Source organism: Eurosta solidaginis, chromosome 3, assembly GCF_040869045.1.
Source record: "Eurosta solidaginis isolate ZX-2024a chromosome 3, ASM4086904v1, whole genome shotgun sequence".
Lineage (NCBI taxonomy): Eukaryota > Metazoa > Arthropoda > Insecta > Diptera > Tephritidae > Eurosta > Eurosta solidaginis.
The window spans coordinates 75,264,760-75,287,074 of NC_090321.1; the positions used below are offsets into that span (position 1 = coordinate 75,264,760).

Below are 22,315 nucleotides of genomic sequence, written 5' to 3' on the forward strand. Positions count from 1 at the left end.
CTATCTGGACGACCTAATGGTATGCAGCACTAATTTTGAAGACCACCTGAAATTGCTAGCGGAAGTGGCCCAATGTTTGAGAGACGCAGGTTTGACAATAAACGTGAAGAAGAGTAAATTTTGTCAGAAGGAAATACGCTACTTAGGGTACTTGATAGGCAGCGGGTGTCTGAAAGTGGATCCGGGAAAAATAGAAGCAATGCAAAACTTCCCGATCCCTAAATCCCCTCGGCAAGTGCGTAGGTTTGTGGGCATGGCGAATTGGTACAGGGCGTTTATTACCAATTTTGCTGACTTGGCAGGTCCCTTGACCGATTGTCTCCGTAAGTCAGCAGGCCCGTTCAAGCTTACCTCTGAAGCTATAGAGGCCTTCGAAAAGCTAAAAGTAGCTTTGAGTTCCGCCCCTGTCTTGGCCCAACCAGACTTTTCAAAGGAATTTGTAATACAATGCGACGCTTCCAAAATAGGTGTTGGCGGAGTGTTGTTCCAGGTCGATGACGAGGGCGCTGAGCATCCGATCGCGTTTGTATCGAAAAAACTGAATAATGCTCAACGCAATTACACGGTAACCGAGCTGGAATGTCTCGCCGCCATAATCAGTGTAAAGCGTTTCCGACCCTATGTGGAGGGATTACCGTTTCGTATTATCACGGACCACTCCAGCCTTAAGTGGTTAATGACACAAAACGACTTGAGCGGGAGGTTGGCGAGGTGGTCGCTCTTACTGCAAAGATACGACTTTAAAATGGAACATCGTAAGGGCACCCTAAATGTAGTACCAGATGCGCTGTCGCGGTTTGATGCCGACAAGTTGACTTTCACTACCACACCCGGGGAAATAGATTTAGCCTCTCCCGAGTTTAGCAGCAACGAATATTTAGACTTGATTCGGACCGTCACCGAAAACGAGGAATCGCTTCCGGATTTACGAGTGGTGGACGGGGTAATTTTCAAGCGAGTTAAATTTCGTAAGGGGGTGGAAGGGGAAGAAGACTCGCTGTGGCGATTATGATTGCCGAAAGGGTTGACTGAGGAAGCAGTGAGATTAGCACATGACGCTAACCGGAGTTACCATGGCGGGTGGCAGAAAACCTTAGAACGTGTTAGGCAGAAGTACTTCTGGCCGCAGCAGGCTAAGGACGTCAGGGACTACGTCCAGCGTTGTGATACCTGCAAATCAGTAAAACCTACTAATCAGCAGTCGAGACCGCCTATAGAAAATACCTTTGTATCCGAGAGGCCATTTCAGCGATTATATTGCGATTTCCTAGGGCCGTATCCGAGATCTAAGCGGCGAAATCCATTTCTTTTCATAGTACTAGACCATTTTTCAAAATACGTTTGGCTAAAGCCCATGCAGAGAGCCACCACTGTAAACGTTATAAATTACTTCGCTTCAGAAATTTTTCCGGCTGTAGGGGTCCCTGAGTTTATTCACAGTGACAATGGTAAAAAGTTTATCTCGAAGGAAATGAACCAATTTTTTGCAAATTACGGGGTGACGCACGTGAGGACGGGGTTATATTCTCCCCAAGCAAACGCATCCGAGCGCGTTAATAGAGAAATTGTTTCGAAGATTAGGATTTTTCTGAAAGATAAACCTGACCATACCGATTCGGATAAGCATATACTCGAGATTTTATCAGTTTTGAGAAGTGATTTTCATACGGCGATTCAGTGTTCTCCATACTTTGCATTATATGGCCAAAATATGGTCCAACATGCCTCAACGTACAACATTTTAGGGAAACTCGGCAGCCTTCGGGAAGACCAGGTTACGGTAGTAAGCCGAGCTGACAAGTTGGCTAATATTCGTGAGCAGATCCGTAGAAATTTAGATCAGGCCAAGGATAGGGGAGTAACCACCTATAACAAGCGCTCTAGGCAAGTCAACTATAAGGAAGGTCAGGAAGTTTTTCGGAGAAACTTTGCCTTAAGTAACTTCAAACAGGGCATTAACGCCAAATTCCTACCAAAATACCTGAAGTGGCGCGTGCTTCGAAAAATAGGCAATGCACTGTATGATCTCGAAGACCTAAACGGGAAATTGATAGGTCGCTTTCACGCTTCGGACATTTGTCCGCAATGAACCAGAAAGAACGTTTCTTTGCCAAATTACAATTTGACTTTTTTTTTCCTACCAATTGAACCTCTTTTTTTTTGTCTGGGCGTTTTGGCGGTCGGGGACATCTCGCCCAGTATTCTCCCCGAGCACTGACCTCATAGGATGTTCACGCGCGTGCTCACCGAGGACCGTGAACACCCTGGCAGTCCACGCTTAGGTCGGACTAGCCTTTCGGAGTTTGGACGAGTTCTCCAGATCAAAATGTCTACACCTTTTTTTTGTTTTGCCTTCCTGTGGGAGCAATACCCACTAGAAATCATCTTTCGGAGTTTTGACGAGTTCTCCATAACAAATGTCTAATTGCCGCAAAGCCCTTTTAAACTTACTTACTTACTTACTTACTTACTTAATTGGCGCTTAACCGTCTAAACGGTTATGGCCGTCCAACAAGGCGCGCCAGTCGCTCCGCCAACCGGCGCCAATTGGTCACACCAAGGGAGTTTAAATCGTTTTCCACCTGGTCCTTCCAACGGAGTGGGGGCCGCCCTCTACCTCTGCTTCCATAGGCGGGTTCCGATAGAAACACTTTCTTGGCCGGAGCATCATCTTTCATTCGCATAACATGGCCTAGCCAGCGCAGCCGCTGCGTTTTAATTCGCTGGACTATGTTGATGTCTGCGTATAGCTCGTACAGCTCATCATTAAATCTTCTTCGGTACTCGCCATCGCCAACGCGTAAAGGTCCATAAATCTTTCGAAGAACTTTTCTCTCGAACACTCCCAAAGCCGCTTCATCTGCTGTTGTCATGGTCCATGCTTCTGCCCCATATAGCAGGACGGGTACGATAAGTGACTTGTAGAGTATGATTTTCGTTCGCCGAGAGAGGACTTTACTTTTCAATTGCCTACCTAGTCCAAAGTAGCATTTATTGGCAAGATTGATTCTTCGCTGGATTTCAGTGCTGATGTTGTTGCTAGTGTTGATGCTGGTTCCCAAATAAACGAAGTCTTTTACTATTTCGAAATTATGGCTGCCAACAGTAGCGTGGTTGCCAAGGCGCATATGCGCTGACTCTTCGCTCGATGACAGCAGGTACTTCGTTTTGTCCTCATTCACCATCAAACCCATCTTTACCGCTTCTTTTTCCAGCTTGGAGTAAGCAGAACTAACAGCGCGGGTGTTTAGACCGATGATATCAATGTCATCAGCATATGCCAGTAATTGCACGCTTTTATAGTATATTTTTCCAGTGCGGTTAAGTTCTGCAGCTAGTCCAGCATCAAATTAAAGAAATCGCACGATAGGGGGTCACCCTGTCTGAAACCTCGTTTAGTTTCGAACGGCTCGGAGAGGTCCTTCCCAATTCTGACTGAGCTGATGGTGTTGCTCAACGTCATTTTGCACAGCCGTATAAGTTTTGCGGGGAAACCAAATTCAGACATAGCGGCATATAGGCAGCTCCTTTTCGTGCTGTCGAAGGCGGCTTTAAAGTCGACGAAGAGGTGATGTGTGTCGATTCTCTTTTCACGGGTTTTTTCCAAGATTTGGCGCATTGTGAAAATCTGGTCGATGGTAGATTTACCAGGTCTGAAGCCGCACTGATAAGGTCCAATCAGCCGGTTCACGGTGGGCTTCAATCTTTCGCACAATACACTTGAAAGGACCTTATATGCGATATTAAGAAGGCTGATTCCACGATAGTTGGTGCATTTTGCAGTATCCCCCTTCTTGTGGACTGGGCAAAGAACACTTAGATTCCAACCGTCGGGCATGCTTTCGTCCGCCCATATTTTGCTAAGATGCTGCTGCATGCGCCTTACCAACTCCTCGCCGCCGAACTTGAATAGCTCCGCAGCCAATCCATCAGCGCCCACGGCCTTGTTGTTTTTCAATCTGGTTATTGCTATTCTAACTTCGTCATAATCGGGCGGGGGACATATATTCCATCATCATCGATTGCGGGATCGGGTTCTTCACCTCTGCGCGGTGAATTGCTGCCTCCATTTAGGAGAGCAGAAAAGTGCTCCCTCCATAATCTAAGCACTCTCTGGACATCAGTTACAAGGTCGCCGTTTTCATTCCTACAGGAGTTTGCCCCGGTCTTAAAACCTTCCGTCTGTCGCCGTATTTTTTGGTAGAATTTTCGGGCGTTATTCCTGGTGGCTAGCAGCTCAAGCTCCTCGCACTCACGCCTTTCTGCTTCTGCTTTTTTTTCCTGAAAAGGCGTCTCGCTTCCCTTTTCAACTCACGATAGCGTTCACACACTCCTCTTGTCACGCTCGCTTTTAACGTAGCCCTGTAGGCAGCATCTTTTCTTTCGGTTGCAACACGGCATTCTTCATCATACCAGTTGTGTTTTCGTGGCCGCCGGTAACCAATTTTTTTTTTTTAAACTAGGAAACAGAATTAATTCCCAACTTGACTTAGTTTTTTTTTGACGGACCTATGTTGCCCGGCTAGCTTCGTAGCAGGACTTTGAGACTCTTATCTCAGGGGTGAGTCGTGCCCCACGTTGCTTGTCGTCGGAGATCCCTGGCAGTGGCTTCCCACAGATGATCCGGTTTCCTGTTCGCTTCATCGTCAGGTCTTCAAAGCGAAGCAGGTTTGTTACGGTCTGCTGCTACGGTCTAAGGCTACGATCCACTTGGGAGCGTATTCGCGCGAACACACCTAGTGATGGGGCGAAAGTTGCGATAAAAAGTATCGAAAAACAAGGAAAAAACAGACCGGCCATCACTAGCAAAAAAAAAAAGCCATGAGTTTCCGGCAGAAAGGAAAAGAGGAAAGGTGGAAAATTGCGTGAGCGAAATTTTGGCGACCCTACAATTATACAAACGGGATATATAACATCTAGGGGCATAACTTCAGCAGCAAAGGCGTCAAGTTCCGCTAATATACTGCTTTAGTAACCTTATTGCCCACTTCGCATCCACAACGATACTCAACTATACTGCTTGGTAACCTTATTGCTCACTGCGCATCCCCAACGATACTCAACTAATCACAAAACATCCTCGCTGGCTGTGCGCGTAAGCAGGTGATTGTCCAGAAACTAGGAAAGAGTCGATAGCGCAAAGCACCGAAACCGTTCTTTCCGACAAATCTCGTTTCTACGCGTCTATTTTGGGTGGTAATAAACCTTGCACCGGTTGTGTTGCGTGTACACAAGATCCAGTTGAAGTAGGTCGGCGTTCGCAGTCACACCTAGTGAGATAAACCCCTTCCTCTACGTTTACGAAGAACCCTACCATCTGCGGAAAAGCGTCCGACACCACCTCTGCCTCCAGGGCCAGCAGTACGCGGCCGCATAATACAATCAACGTCAAAGAGCCAAGTCATCCGGCTCGTAAAGGGTAGCACGAAGCTTTATCGCCACCCGGTTCACTCAGTTACCTCGACCCAAAGCGCCAACCACCACCAACGGCGCCTACTATTATCACGGGCACAACCGACAACAATATTAGCCGCAACCTTATCAGCTACGACCATAACGGCTACAGCAATACTAGCCGCATCCTTATCAGCTACGACTATACCGGCTATAACAATGCTACAGCAACCCTATCAGCTACGACCATAACGGCTACAACAATACTAGCCGCATCCTTATCAGCTACGACCATAACGGCTACAACAATACTAGCCGCATCCTTATCAGCTACGACCATACCGGCTACAACAATACTAGCCGCAACCTTATCAGCTGCAACAACACCAGCTACAATAACAACCACAGGGCAGCGAACATCGGCCTGCGGCCATCCTAATTGCGACAACGAATATCAGCGGTTAAAGCGGTGAGTTCGTTCCAATACTGAACTAAATATACGTATTTGTAGTCTCAACCTTGTTCTTTAATTTTTTTTTGACTCTGCAACAACATATATTGTTAATATACAGACATATTCAAATTCAAGGCTATCACCCTAGTATATAATCTTAACACGTAATACATACATACATGCATATACCTAAGTTAAAGAGAGCAAGCTGCATCCACTTGTAGTAAAGTTAACTTATTATACCATGCAAAAAAAAAAGTAGACGTAACGTAAAGTTAAGTAGATAGGTTTAATTAACTTAGAAGCAAGAGAAAAAAAAAAACAAAACAATACCAGCACTGACTGGTAAATGCAAAACAGTTTACGTTTCACCTGAACATGTAAAACGATTTCATTAATTTTACTATAAATTTAAAAGTTCACGTTTTACCTGAACATGTAAACGATTTCGTTAATTTTTCTATAAATTCAAAAGTACCCGTTTTACCTGAACATGTAAAACTATTCCGTTAGTTTTCCTATAAATTTAAAAGTTATGTTTTACTTGAATATGTGAAACAATTTCTTCGAGGAGTATGATTTACCCCAAATTTAATCTTAATTGCGTTTATAACAAATTTTCTTAGTACATATTACATATTAGTGTCATTATACTATGCGTTATACCGAATTGATATTTTGTTAAACTCAAAAAATAAGTTCTACTGCAACAACATATTAATTTTGTAAGGGGGCCCCAATTATCGGAATTTGTATCCAAACTGTATAGCCCTAGAATAGGTTTGTGAATGAAACGAAAACGGGCATTTAACCAAATTTTTACTTTGCATGTAATATATCTACTATTCACAAGCACATTTATTTACAATTTTTTTTCACACCAAGCGCTTATAACCCTTGTCAAGAAAAAAAGGGGGTGACATAAATATAGGTATAGCTTTAAATATTTCTTTTATAGCATACATACGTTAGTAAAAATGAAATTTGAATAAACTTGTAAATAATATGGGAATGCTGGCGTCGCCATTTATTTAGAAGGCACGTAGGGTTACCAGGTAAGGGGCCACCGAAAATTTTAGGTGCGTCGGTGGCCATGGATTTTGAGGGTGGGTTAAGCACCGGGCGTCGCAGCAAACCCGCGGCGCCCCCAAGTTATATTCGGCCCTTTCCCTTCTTTACTTCAATTTTTCAGCTTGTTTTTTGACTTCCAGCGTTAGTAACCGGCCATGTCCGGTTCGGTAATTTTTTTTGCGTTTAGTTTTTTTTTTGAATTTAAATTTTGAATGTTTAACGGTCTGTCCGTGACATCCGGTTCGACCGGATGTTGTTTTAGTTTGAATTTATAAGCGTTTTGAGTCGGTCTCTGCGCTTCTGTCAGTTTTTTTTTTTGAATCTAACAGCTGAGTTTTTTGATAGGCATGATAGGAATTTTTTTCTGTTTATGGCGCAGGAACAGTAAGGTTGGCAAGGACCCGCCCCAGCCGACAATGACTAGCCACTGTGCACCACAACATCATGCCGGCCGCCTTCCTTACTGCTTCCACCGAAAATGCGATTCCATAACAAAATAACATAAAAAACAACCAAAATGGAGCTGAACAGCTCCCAATAGATCAGGTCGATTGCGACCTTTCGGTGCAAGCCGAATCAGCTGTCGCCACAGACTTGCCGGGGCCGAATAGTCCCCTGCATGAGATGGAGATGGCAAATGTGGGGACTCTGCAGGATGCAAATCGGGTAGAGTCACAATCCACAGTATCGCCGGAGGCTGAAGAGAGGCTCCTTGCCTTTCCGGCGAAAAGCGATCAGCCTGGCCGGAATGCAGAGCGAGATCGGCTAAATGTTGCCGCTCGAAAACGTTTCAAGCGATTATTAGCCATGGGGATTAGCTACAATGAAGCCAGGGGACTTGCCAAAGAACCCTTGGGATCGGTCCGTGGTGAAGGGTCAGCCAAGAGAGGCCGCTCATATAGCTCGACTCCACCAGAGAGAGAGAGCCCAAAAAGATGTCGCTGCCCACAGTTGGCAATACAAAAATATTGTCAAAACCTGTGGAAAGCTGTGCATCAAATGTCGAGGCAACCATGCCTCCCCATCGTGATGCAACAGCCAAGCAGTCGGCAACTTTCAGGGATGTCCTGAGAGGGGTAAGGCTGGGCGTTATACCTCCCGACTATCCAGCCACGGTCTGGTCTTCAGGGGAACTGAAGGCCATACAGAAGGCCATCCTGGGAGAGGTGATGAGCCAAAAAGATGGTGCTATAAAGCCCACCTTCAGCGATTGCACACCTCGCCCAAGCTGGCTTTCTATCACCTGCAGGGATGCAACCACCGCGGAGTGGCTAAGGGCTATCGCCCCAAAGCTCACTCCATGGCAAGGTGCCAAGCTGAAGGTGGTATATGATGCGGATATACCACGTCGCATAATTCTCGTGGGGTACTTTAAGGAAGAGGAATGCTCCTAAAACGACGACATCTTGAGGTTAGCTGAGGCCCAAAATGTCGGCTTGAGTACCAGGAACTGGAGAATCCTCAACCGGATTCGAAAGTCCACGGTGGCGGAAGTTACTATAGCCGTCGATCCGTTGTCTGCGGAGCTATTAAAGCAGCGCAACTACTTGATGTTCTGTGGGTTTGACAGGGTCAAGTTAAGGCCCAAAAACAAGCCATCCCTGCCTTTGGTAAATATAAATACCAGCGGCAGTGACAATAAGGGTGAGGGGGATGATACGGTTGACGATGACAAACCGTGCTGTTCGAAGAACCAGAAGGTATCTAGTAGGCATTTACCTACTGAACAGCAGGATTTGCCGAGTCAATCGGACACCCCCCAAAAACCTTCTCAAGAAGAACCCAGGGCTTCTGGGTCTAGTGTTGGCCCACAGAGGCCAAACGTAGCAGCGACAGTCAGCCAGCCTGTCCCCCAAAACCCGGCAACCACCTCTTGGGAGCCCCAATGTCAGGAAAGGGAACAAAAAAGGACGAGGACGAACGGCCGCAAAGACCATAAATAGTGTCTCCCCTCACTATCAAAGCCCAAAATCACAGACGTCTGAAATGCCTTCAGGTGAATCTTCACCTTGCCAATGCAGCCTCAGACGACCTAATTAAAAAATTTGCAGAAGAAGGTCTGGGAATAGCCTGCATCCAGGAGCCCTGGATTCAACACGGTGCCGTAAAAGGCCTGAACAGTTCTGATGGTACGTTAATTTATGCCACCAGTTCTCGCCCAAGAGCGGCGATGCTTTTAAGCAACAAACTAATGTTTCTTCCCCTTTTACAGTTTATGACGGCTGATCTCGTAGCAGTTTGGGCTAAAATTCCAACCCCAAGAGGCGAACAAGAGGCAATCTTGGTCTCTGCCTACTTTCCGGGGGAGGAAGAAACGGCCCCAACAACCGAAACAATAGCCCTCAGCAAATACTGTCAGCAGAGTGGTACGCCATGGATCCTCTGCTGTGACGCAAATTCCCATCATATAACATGGGGTAGTACGAACATCAACAACAGGGGTGAGTACCTCCTTGAGTTTATCAGTAGTAATAATATAAGCATTATCAATCGGGGCAATGAACCCACCTTTGTAAATGCTATTAGAGGGGAAGTTTTAGATCTTACTCTGTGCAGCCATAATATGGCCAGCAACGTCACTAACTGGCATGTTTCAGGAGAGGAATCAATGTCGGACCACAAACACATTGTATTCGACATTGGTCACTTTCTGGAACACATGCCAGCTTTTAGAAATCCCAGGAAAACGAACTGAGAGCTTTTCCGTTTTATTATTGAGGAAGCTGGTAACAGCTGTCAGCGACCTATAACCACCGTGCAGGAGCTTGAGAAGGAAGCTGGACAGCTCCACTCAGACATTAAAACAGCTTTCAATGAGAGCTGCCCCCAAGGAAAGATACGTACACAACGTGATGTGCCTTGGTGGAACAAAAAGCTTGGGCAGCTAAGATGCCAGGCTAGGAAGCTGTTCAATAAAGCGAGAGCTACGGGCGACTGGGATTCATACAAAGTCGCTCTAACATCTTACAATAAAGAACTTAGGAAATCTAAAAGGGCTACCTGGAGAGAACACTGTGAAAAGATTAATGATCTTCCAGCAGCGGTTAGACTACAAAAAGCCCTTTCTAGAGATGACAGAAATGTAATTGGCACGTTGAAAAAAACAGATGGGAGCTACGCCACGCGGCCGGGCAAACTATTACTCGAAACACACTTTCCTGGCTGCACAGCAGGCTATCAATCACCACCTATAATGGCAGATTTGCTAACCATCAGTGGTAATGAAAAAAGCCTAGCAACAAAGCTCACCACTGTGAAACGAGTGCAATGGGCTCTGTCTAATTTCAGCCCATTCAAGTCACCAGGACCGGATGGGGGCTACCCTTGTCTGTTACAGCAAGGGATAAAGCATATAGCCCCAGTCCTTTCCACTTTATATAAGGCATCACTACTGCTCGGCCATATCCCGAGCAGGTGGACAGAGGTTAAGGTAGTATTCTTACCAAAGCCAGGGAAGCCCGAGCAACTGTCCTCGTCGCATCGACCAATAAGCCTGAGCTCGTTTCTCCTAAAAGGTATGGAGAAAATCTTAGATCAGCATATCAGGGAGGTCAATCTAAATAAACTCCCTCTGTGAAGGAATCAGTTCGCCTACCAGTCAGGGAAATCCACGGAGACGGCTATTCATAGTCTCATGGTAAAAATCGAAAAGGCTTTAGAGTCAAAAAATAAAGCCCTCTGCGCTTTTATTGATATATCAGGGGCTTTCGATAACACAACACATCAAGCTATCGAACAAGCTATGATTGACAAGGACATAAGCCCTATAATAATACGATGGGTGCTTTCTATGTTAAAAAGTAGAAAAATCCATTTGGAACTGGGAGGGACAACTGAATCAATTGCGGCCACAAGAGGCTGCCCACAAGGAGGTGTGCTCTCCCCTCTCCTGTGGACCCTGGTCATTGATGACCTCCTTCAATTAATGAAAACCAACACACAAGGATATGCAGATGACCTAGTTATTTGCATCACAGGGATGCACGAAGATACAAAATCAGATCGTTGTTGCATGCCCTTTGCATCATAGAGACGTGGTGCGATACCAAAGGATTATCTATAAATCCTAACAAAACTGTTATAGTACCTTTCACCCGGAGAAGGAAAGTATCCATCCCAGAACCATCCCTGGGTGGTACAAAAATACAATTCTCAATTGGGGCTAAATATCTAGGGGTCACACTGGATAGAACCCTCACGTGGAATGCTCATTTGGATGCTATCCTAAACAAGGCAACAAGAGCTTTCTTCGCCTGTACTCGTCTCTACGGCAAAACATGTCCAAAATGGTATATTGGACATTTAATACTGTCGTAAGGCCAATAGTCACCTATGCTTCTCTAGTTTGGTGGCATAAGGCCACGCAAAGAAAGGCAACGGCTAAACTAAGCAAACTGCATCGATTAGTTTGCGTTGGCATAACGGGTGCGATGAGAACTCCTCCTGCTGACGCACTTAGTGCTTTAGTGGGAATACCTCCCTTCCTATTCTGATAGAGAAAGAGGCAACACTAGGTGACTAAGACTTCCAAATATTTCTGAGTTGAAGGAAGGAAAGTAATATGAAAGTAATAAGAAAATTCATAGGAAATCCCTCAATACAACTGCGTGACGTAATGTCCCCTAAGCTCAGAATCTCACGGAACTTTGAAGTGTCCATTGTAGACAGGACCCACTGGGAAATAGGGAATCCTTATAACGACCCTGACTCAGAGGTCTGGTACACGGATGGATCGAAATTCGATGACGGAAGAACAGGAGCTGGCTCCTCATGGAACTTGGGGGTAGGGAGGGAGGGAATGGCCTGAAGGTTTAATGTGGCCACATAAATCGTTCCCGAGATGGTCGGGCTAGCACCTTAATGGTGCTATGGTACCGGAGCGTACCGGATTTGTATCCGGCAAAGGGCCATCACATCGATAACACTCCCCAAAACCTTCGGGGAGCAACCTTATCGCTACAACAACAACAACAGGAGCTGGCATCTATGGGCCAAACTTCAAAAAATCGATACCAATGGGATGTTACCCCACCATATTTCAGACAGAAATTCATGCAATAGAGGTCTGTTGTAGAGAATGTCTGTGGAGAGGTTCAACATCGAAGAGCATCTACATTATGTCGGACAGCCAGGCGGCACTGCGTGCCTTGCAATCCTACACAGTTACATCTAAGCTAGTGGATGAATGCACTGAAATCCTTAATGCCCTGGGGGCCAAAAACAAGGTTTTGTTGGGATGGGTTCCCGGACATCAGGGACATGAAGGTAATGAACATGCAGATTACCTAGCAAATCAACAACAACAACCTAGCAAAGCAGGGTGCTACATCGGCATTCTATGGTCCACATCCCTTTTGTGGACTCACAAAACCACACCCGGGAAATTATAAGTAACTGGGAAACTAAACAATTCAGACGTCACTGGATTGATTGCCCAGGACAAAGGCAGGCCAAACTGCCGGCAACGAAAGTATCAGCCAAACTCATTCACCGAAGCAGGGAGGACCTAAGAACTCTTACTGGGTACTACATGGGATACTGCGGTCTACAATATGACCTAAGTAAATTAAATCTATGTGATACCCAAATTTGTCGTTTCTGCGAGCTGGATGATGAAACGCCGGTTCACATTCTCTGCGAATGCCTCGCTCTAGCCAGGCAGAGACTATCCCATCTAGGTGGTGGGACTCTTAATCCCTATGCGATATGGAGTAAAAAGCCTGAAGAGGTGCTTAGATACATCAAGAGCCTCCAGATACAAAATTAGGCTGAAAGGTCTTGCACAATACATCTGCACAAAGGTCGCAATGTTTCCAGGCCTATTAATAATAATACTAATAACTCTACTTTGTTTTCTATAAATTGTATTGTCACCGGGTCTCGAACTATGTGCTAAGTTACAAGTCTCTAGGTAACCGGGAAGTTAGTTAAAAATGGATTGAAAGATTCCCAAATTAAAATTAATTTTCCGAATATCTCGATCCATACGCCACCTAGCGGAATTCTTTTGATAAAATATTGCATTGTCACCGGGTTCTGACTTACCGCTCAAGTTTCATATCTCCAGCTCACAGGGAAGTTACTCAAAAATCGATTGCAATTTGGGATTTTCGTTTATCTCGATACGTCTGCCACCTGGCGGCATTTTGTTTTCCACGAATTGTAGTGCCACCGACTCGCAAACTATGTGCTAAGTTTCTAGTCTCTGGATTACCGAGAAGTTAGTCAAAAGTCGATCGCAAAATTTCCATCTTAAAATAAATTTTCTGTATATCTCGATCCGTGCGCCACCTAGCGGATTTTTTTCACTTGCATTGTAATGTCTCTCAGATATCAACTATGTTCTAAGTATCAAGTGTCCAGCTCAAGAAGTTACCGAAAAAGACTTTTCCGTGGGTCAAAAATTCGTATGGAAATGAGGGGACAAACATGAAAGCGACTTAATATAAAGGTAATAAAAAGGGATGAAACATGGTGATTGGATTGGTTTTTTGACGCTAAATATAACTTTGGAAAAAACTTTGTAAAATGGGTGTGACGCCTACCATATTAAGTGGAAGAAAATGAAAAAGCTCTGCAGGGCGAAATCAAAAGCCCTTGGAATCATGGCAGGAATACTGTTCGTGGTATTACATATATTTACCAACAGATGATGTTCTGTGTCAACCCTGGTCCACATTTTGGTCGATATCTCGGAAACGCCTTTAAAGGCCACTTCCTTTTAAAATACTCTTTAATACCTTTCATTTGATACCCATGTCATACAAACACATTCCAGGGTTGCTCTAGGTTCATTTTCTTACATGTTGATTTTCCCTTGACAAAGGATGAAGAAAACTCATTCCAAAAAACGTCCCCACCCTTGGTCTACAATTTGGTCGGTATTTCCCAAACGTATGTGATATGGAATTAAAAACCACTTATAAACCATCTACGAAACCCTACGAAACCAACGCAGTTAAGCTCTCAGCTGAGTATTCAATGTTCGGTTACACCCGAACTTAGCCTTCCTTACTTGTTTCATAATGTAACCTTTTCCTCCATACAAAGTGAAATTTTTTCCTTTTCTATATGGAAGAAAACCTGAAACTTTTCGGAATAAGCGTGAAAAATCAATTTGAACTTTGGGAGACCTAGTATAACTTGTACAAATTCTACTTTTTTTAAACTAAGATTGATTGGTTACTATAGCTCAAAAAAAATTGAGAGATTTCAAATAAAAAGTTAGAAATATTCGTAAAATTTTTTCGAAAATGTTTTCGAGATTGGTTTCCATAGTTTCAGTTACAAAATTCATAAACGCTTTTTCTTAAAATTTATAAAACAAAAAAGGACTTAATTGGCGAAATTTTAAAGAAAAATCCACTGGTATTTTTGTGTTCGCTACTGTATGTACATACCTTTCCCGTGAGTTTTGTGTTGATTTGGTGGTTGCACTTGCTGCAACGGCAGCTACGGTTATATTAGATGGTGCAATTAATGCTGATACACCGCCGTTACTTCCGTTAGTAGAACCACAATCAATATTCGATCTAGTCAAAATAGCGCCGGCATCTAAACTATGCGATTTTCGATGATTTGAAATCAATGCATTTGATGTATGTGGCTGTTGCTTTCGTTGCTCTCCACAATTATTTGATAAATTTACTGAATTTTGTTGTTGTTGTTGTGCTGCTGCTGAATTATAAAAACTCCGCAAAGTAGAGGCATCCATAGATTGACGTGCACTTTATAAAATACGAGTAAATAGTTTTAGATGTTTAAATCATTCATACAAACATACAAATATTAAACAATAAAAATTATCAAGTGTTATTACCTTTGCAGGTGAGGACGGTCTTTCGGCCCTCTCAACTGTTGTGATCCATAGCCGCTAGCATGTGGTGAAATTTGTGGCATATTTCGTTGATGGTTTTGTTGTTGAGATATTTTGTGGACTGTTTCTTGTATTTGGACCATTGTTGCTGAGGTGGGTTGCGCTGTTTGATCATGTGGTAAACTTTGTAACAACTGGCTAGGACAGGAGCCCGAACTGAAAAATAATATGTATAACATATGTACATAAATTAATTAAGCAAAACAAAGGAACAAAGCTAAACCCTCCAGAGATCATTGTAAAGTGTATAATAAGCATTACGACAAACCGGCGCCTTTTGAAATTTCTCTTTGCAAAAATCATAACTATTGAACCATTGAAGATATTGTGACGAATATTAGCATCACCAAGCTGATACTAAATAAATAATGAGGCAACAATAAAAAAACATGAAGCAGCCGAGTGGCTAGGTGGTATAGGTGGTATATACATGAATACATCAATCATTATTTACACACATATATAAAAGGCAACGAAGAGATATTTCATGCACACGCTTGTGGTCATCACCCGGAGTAGTTGCTCACGCATACACACGCATATGACTATGAGAAACGCATAAACTACAAATATACATGTATATAGCGCTAATAACCAAGCAAGGGATACAATTGTTCTTGACCAAAGGTTCGCGAAATGACCAGACCTTAGGAGAAATGGATGAACGAGAAAACTGAGAGCATAAAAGCAGCGCAAGCTGAGGAATCAGTAATCAGTTTGATTTAAACACGCAATTAGTTGTGAAGTATAAGTAGTCTAATAAAGACCATTTTGCATTACTGAATATCGGAGTTATTTATTCGACAATTTAGCGATTCGAACGTTAGCAGAAGGTTGCAAATAAGCGGAATTTTCCCGAAATTCGTTACAATATTTTAAAGATATAAACTGAATATGAAAGGCAATTGTTCGGACCTTCCATATTTGTGACAGCAATAAGATGCTTCACAATAGGTTAGGTTGCGTAGAACTTTTTTAAACTTTTACGTTTTTATGAGGTATCTAATATTAACCCAGATATGCCGAGCGTACTACATGTAATACACCTGTTATTTTCAAAATATTTCGTAAACAGTAATTTAAACTGCATTTTTTAATATCAAAAATGCGAGTTTTGTGAAATTGTCAAAAGTGTGAAGATGTCGCGTAATCGGTAAGAAAAAAATATTTAAGCCTATTTTGTTCTGTTTTTTGTATATTTTATTAAAAATAGTTGTAGAAATTGAGGTACAGCGGTAGTGGAAGTGTAAAACCCAATTATATGTGATTTTTGTTGATTTATTTGCTGGCGTACTACATGTAGTACGCTCGGCACTAGAGTAAAAAAAAAATAAAAAAAAGAACACATTTTTTAACTTTAAATGAAATAATAAGTACTCTAGAAGAATAAAAACGATTTTTCCTATATGACCAAAAATGACTACTTTTTCCTTGTGTATGTGCCGAGCGTACTACATGTAGTACACCCTACAAAATCGTTTAAAAAATATTTTATGTTAAAAGAACGGTATTAAATAAAATTGTGGAAATTGCTTTACCAGGAGGTCCGTCGGCATATCTGGGTTAAATTTGAATATTCATTAATATTCGTCATTTAATCTATATATATAAAAAGAAGTGTACATTTTGATTGTCACTCCATAACTCGAGATCGGCTCGACAGATTGCCATGAAATTTTTAGGAAAGATACAGGAAGGAGAGATGATGGTTAGTTGATTTTGAAATCCCAAATCGGTTTAGCCATATATATATATATATATATATATATATATATATATATAAAAATCAAATTCTGTGTGTGTGTTCGCTATGGAAACGTATTTCCCACACATCAATCATCACCAAATTTTGGTTATGGGTTCCTTCGATCAACGGGAAGGTTTGAGGCTAAAAATAATTTCGATATATAAAAGGGGTGTGGCACCTCCCATACAAATGGAATCTTTGGTACTGCATACCTTTGAAGGTATACATGCCAGAACATTGAAATTCAATGAGGAGTTATATGAGGTCAATCCCTAACACCATCAAGAAAATGCGGAATTTGGAGAAAGGGGGCGTGGCACCTCCCATACAAATGGAATCTTTAGTAATGCATAACTTTGAAGGTATGCATGCCAGAACATTGAAATTCAGTAAGGAGTTATATGAGGTCAATCCCTAACACCACCAAGAAAAGGCGGAATTGGGAAAAAAGGGGCGTGGAGCCTCCCATTCAAATGGAATCTTTGGTACTGCATAACATTGAAGGTATACATGCCAGAACATTGAAATTCAGTAAGGAGTTATATGAGGTCAATCCCTAACACCACCAAGAAAATGCGGAATTGGGAAAAAGGGGGCGTGGAACCTCCCATCCAAATGGAATCTTAGGTACTGCATAACTTTGAAGGTATAGATGCCAGAACATTGAAATTCAGTAAGGAGTTATATGAGGTCAATCCCTAACACCATCAAGAAAATGCGGAACTTGGAAAAAGGGGGCGTGGCACCTCCCATACAAATGGAATCTTTAGTAATGCATAACTTTGAAGGTATGCATGCCAGAACATTGAAATTCAGTAAGGAGTTATATGAGGTCAATCCCTAACACCACCAAGAAAAGGCGGAATTGGGAAAAAGGGGGCGTGGGACCTCCCATTCAAATGGAATCTTTGATACTGCATAACTTTGAAGGTATACATGCCAGAACATTGAAATTCAGTAAGGAGTTATATGAGGTCAATCCCTAACACCACCAAGAAAATGCGGAATTGGGAAAAAGGGGGCGTGGAACCTCCCATTCAAATGGAATCTTTGGTACTGCATAACTTTGAAGGTATAGATGCCAAAACATTGAAATTCAGTAAGGAGTTATTTGAGGTCAATCGTTAACACCACCAAGAAAATACGGAATTGGAAAAAGGGCGCGTGGCACCTCCCATAAAAATGGAATATATTATACTGCATATATCTGGATGTCGTAATGGTAGGATAATTAAAATTGGTAAGGAGCTATGTGACGTTAAGTCCTAAAACCTCCAGTAAAATGTGGAACGGGGAAAAACTATGGCTGCCGTACAAACTTAAGTTATTTTAACACCTAAAGTTTGACCGCATTGTTGAGTTTTGCTGTTATGCCTTTTGGACGTTTAGTAATCTGCCGCTGTTAAAAAAATTGTTTAGCTTCTTCAGTCTATCTACATCTTCTATAAAAATCAAATTCTGTGTGTGTGTTCCCTATGAAAACGTGTTTGCTATACTTCGATCATCACCAAATTTTGGCTCGAGGTTCCTTCGATCAAGACGAAAGTTTTTCATATTTCATAATTAAGAATTTTAAATTTAAATGTTTTTGTTTTTTGGCTATGCGAAAGAACTATCTTAGCTCCTAAAAATGATCATGTTAACAAAATCAATGATCGCTTTCAAAATCAATTTCCTGGTGAAGTGACGAAATATAAATCGATCGACACAGTTACAAATGAAGATAAAATTGTAAATGAATTTCTATACTCCTTAGAACCAAAAGGAATGCCTGCGCATATATCAACTTTGAAAATTGGCTCACCAGTCATGCTTCTTCGGAATGTAATCAAAGCAACAATCATCAGCGGTAAAAGCAATACAATAATATAAAATAAGATACAATAAGATACAAGAATAAAATGTTTTAACAGAAAATTTCACCAAATATGCGTACAAAATTCAATTCAATTTACAGAACAATAAATTAAATTATCAACAAACAAAACAGAAAAAATAACGCAACATCCATTCGATCTCGGGCGTTACAACGTGCGCCTGGTAAAGCTAGTTATTTAATAATTTTATATTCTTCTTTTTAAGCAACCACTTCTTTAACTTTTGCTATTGTGTTACCTTTCAATTGTTTGATTTGTTTTAATCCGATTCCACCGAGCCCTTTTTTGTATGTTAAGTGGTTATAAGTTAATGCCACTTAATTTTTTTTTTTTTTTGGAGATTGTATCATTTATACTTGGATACCTACTCATATCATCGTTTACCTACAATTACTTGGAATTGAATACAACATTCTTGGAATACATTTGGTTTATGGAGACTTAGTTTCTCTGCCATTGATTTAAGGTTCAAAAAAAAAAAAGAACTGGCCTGTCAATATAGAGCTCACATATGCTGAATGTGTCCATAGTTTTAGCAGAACTCGTTTGACGACCCAATCAGGTGCTAGGACTTATGGCAAATACTTGAAGTTTTCTAGGACCTAGCTTAATTGCTGCCTCGAGATCTAGCAACTCTGCCATCCCTAATATCTGGAGCCTTGACCTGGAAATCGTAGGACTCGAACACAGAATTGCTCAACCGTTTATGCTCGCACTTCCGACATCTTCTGTTACTGATGAGGGCTAACTTGTAACCTTGTGATGTCAGAAGGCCACTGCCTTCAATTTAGTATGCCTCTCGTGAGCCTTAAGTCTTCTCTCTTCTGAGATATGAGACACTTTGTGAGTCTAATACCGTAGGATTTGCTCATGATCTTAGAAATTTCGCAGCCACACATTTCCGGCCCCGCCTTTCCTCCTTGATGTATGATATGCAACTCCTGCCTCCTTTTGATTTCTCCGAAACGGATTGGGACGTCTACCGTCGATTCAGCGAATGCTGCACCCGTCCTTTGCCAACTCATCGCCCTTTTCGTTCCGTTCTATCCGTTATGACCGGGAAACCAGTATAGATGTATGGTCCGGCTTGAACGAATTTTCCCATTGCTTCTTTGCATCCCAGGAAACTTTTTGATGAAGTACTGTGTGAGATTATTGCCTTAACCGCCGTCTGACTATGAATATGTATATTGCCGCGACTGCAGTTTGAGCACGTTTTCTCCAGAATTTCTGCTGATTTCTTCACGGCTATAATTTCCCCCTGAAAGACGCTGCAGTAGTTTGGCAACGTGTAAGATCCACATATTTCTGGATCGACACAGTAAACAACAGACTCGACCCCTTCCGTTCATTTAGAACCATTGGTATATACGTGTACAGTATGTTCTGCGATTTCTGCACACTGGCGCAAACACTCAGGCTCAATTGTGGCCCCAAGAACTCTTTCGAAGCTCGTGCTCGGGACTACATATCCTCCGAGGACTTAAGCCTTGTTGCAGTTGCTAACGCGATATTTTTGGCCATTAGGTCTGAAGGCGGGATGTGGAGAATGAGATGCAATGCTGCTATCGGGGTAGTTTTTAGGGCTCCCGTTATGCTAATCATGTGCCTTACAAAAATTCGTAAAAAAAAAATTTGTGAAAAATTCAAAAATTTTTTTTGTTTTTTTTAAAATGTAAAGAAATAAATGAAATTTAGCCCATAAAGACGTATTTAAGCACAAACACAGATAAACTGAAGGGGTATGGCACTGCCCCCCTATGATGAAGAGTTTTATCTTGGTAGCTACGTTATCAATCCCCACCGAACTCGATAGACGCATCGATTTCTTTTAAATATAAATAAAAATAAATGTAAGGCGCGATAACCTGCGAAGAGATCTAAGGCCGAGCTTCTCTTCCAATTTGCGTCGTGCTCCTCTTCATTTTCCCTACAAATTGGCCGGACGGGGCCTACATTTTTAAGCCGACTCCGAACGGCATCTGCAAGGCAGATGAGTTTTCACTGAGAGCTTTTCATGGCAGAAATACACCCGGAGCGCTTGCCAAACACGGCCGAGGGGCGACCCCGCTTAGAAAAATGTTCTTCTAATTGAAAAACCTTATTTCTAAAATTTTGATGTTGCTTTGCCCGGGGTGCGAACCCAGGGCATACGGTGTGGTAGGCGGAGCACGCTACCATCACACCACGGTGGTCGCCGACCATGTGTCCGTGTTTTGAAATAAATGCCGCAATAACAGGGTGCTTAAATATTCATCGTACAATTTACATATTTTTGAAAAATTCAAAAACGAAAAATTTTATTAATAACTGAATAAAAATTATTGAAAGTAGTGTTTAAGCAAAAGATAACTGAAATTTCTAAAAAGGGGAGTGGCACTGCCCACTTATGGTAAATTGGTAAATTTGTTACCGGAGTATTATGTAACCGAAAATCGTTACCAGTTCATGTAACCGTGTTTTTGGCCTACATGGTTTTACTGGCAAAAACAAAGATTCTCAATTGAAAATAAAATGAAATTTAAACTAGTTTATGTGTTAAAGTTTAAATATTGTTTGGAAATTCTTGTACACTAATATGGAAACACTTTTTCGAAAACTTTTTTGAGCTCAAGGTCTTATTTAAATGAAACACAGTGTATTTTGTATTTTTGTATTTCAATTAAAAAAAAATAAATAAATGTATGGCGCCATAGTCTCCGAAGAGATTTTAGGCCGAGCTTCACTCCCAATACGAAAAGAATACGAAAAGTTGTTAGACGTGTTGATTTCTGTGTTTAGTGAAATGCGTCAACTTAAACTTTGATAAATTTTATAAAAGTGCGAAAACGATAATTATATTATTATAAATTACGAAATTCCATTTACAGTAAAAAATCAACTTGTATTTAATTTATCTTTCAATAAAATACCTAAATTGACTACTAAGTCATTCTGTAACAAAAAAGTGTATAATTTATTTTATTGAAATAGTCATTGTCAGTGGAAAATATATTGTGGCGAATGTTAGTAAATAATCACGCAACAACAAAAACATGAAGAAGGCCACACTGGTGTACATGAATACATTAGTCATCATTTACACACATAGATACAAGGCAACGAAGAGATATTTTACACACACACATGTGGTCAACAGTCGAAGTAGTTACTCACACATACACACGCATATGGCTATGCGAGAGGCTATAAACTACAAATACACACGCATATAGCTGGTAACCAAGCAGGATATTCTAGAAGGAGAGACGTCTAGACAATTGGAGAAATATGCGGACAAGGCAACAGAGAGTATAAAAGCAGCGCAAGCTGAGTAGTCAGTATTCAGTTTGGATTTAAGCACGCTATTGGTTGTGAAGTACTAATAAAGACCATTATTGAATATTGGAGTTATTTATTCAACAGTATAGCGATTCGAACGTCAGCAGAAGGTTTAGAATAAGCGGAATTTCCCAAAATTCGTTACAATAAAATACAAAGAAATCATTTCTGAGTTATACACATATGACTGGATCAGAAAAGATGGCTGGTTGAAAAGATCTTTGTGTTGTCTAACTAGTGATATTATCCAATAATGTATTCATACTTCTATTTTTATAAAAAAAAATAAATAAATAAAAATAATTTTTATAGCATGCTTTATATTAGTTTCTGTTTTTCCGCCAATTTCCATACAAAATTGGAGAATCTTGCCATCCATTTTTGAGTAACTTCCCACAAAGCTAGAGTCTTGAAACTCGGAACCCGATGACAATTTAACATGAGGGAAAAAACTTTGCTTGGTGGTCCAGGGATCGTAAAAAATAATTTAAAAATATGTCAGAACTTGGAAGTTGTGCCTTGGAGTTGTAAGGAACTTTCCAAAACCCAGTGATCTGAAACATTGACAGGGAGCG

General features: G+C 41.6%; 1 protein-coding gene across 6 annotated transcripts in view; it reads right to left on the bottom strand.

Annotated features, from left to right (window-relative positions):
- Positions 1 to 22,315, bottom strand: part of POSH (Plenty of SH3s) — a 196,615-nt gene that overhangs the window by 37,664 nt on the left and 136,636 nt on the right. For 4 of the 6 annotated variants that reach the window (XM_067772356.1, XM_067772359.1, XM_067772357.1 and 1 more), the window contains exons 4-5: positions 14,739 to 14,951; positions 14,320 to 14,646 (exon numbers count right to left, since the gene is read on the bottom strand). The exons of 1 other annotated variant lie outside the window; for it this stretch is intronic. In XM_067772356.1, the coding sequence (XP_067628457.1) occupies positions 14,320 to 14,646; positions 14,739 to 14,951 (540 nt within the window). Of the gene's footprint in view, positions 1 to 14,319; positions 14,647 to 14,738; positions 14,952 to 22,315 lie in introns of those variants that run through there. One more of the 6 variants, XR_010950698.1, reaches the window with a different exon arrangement.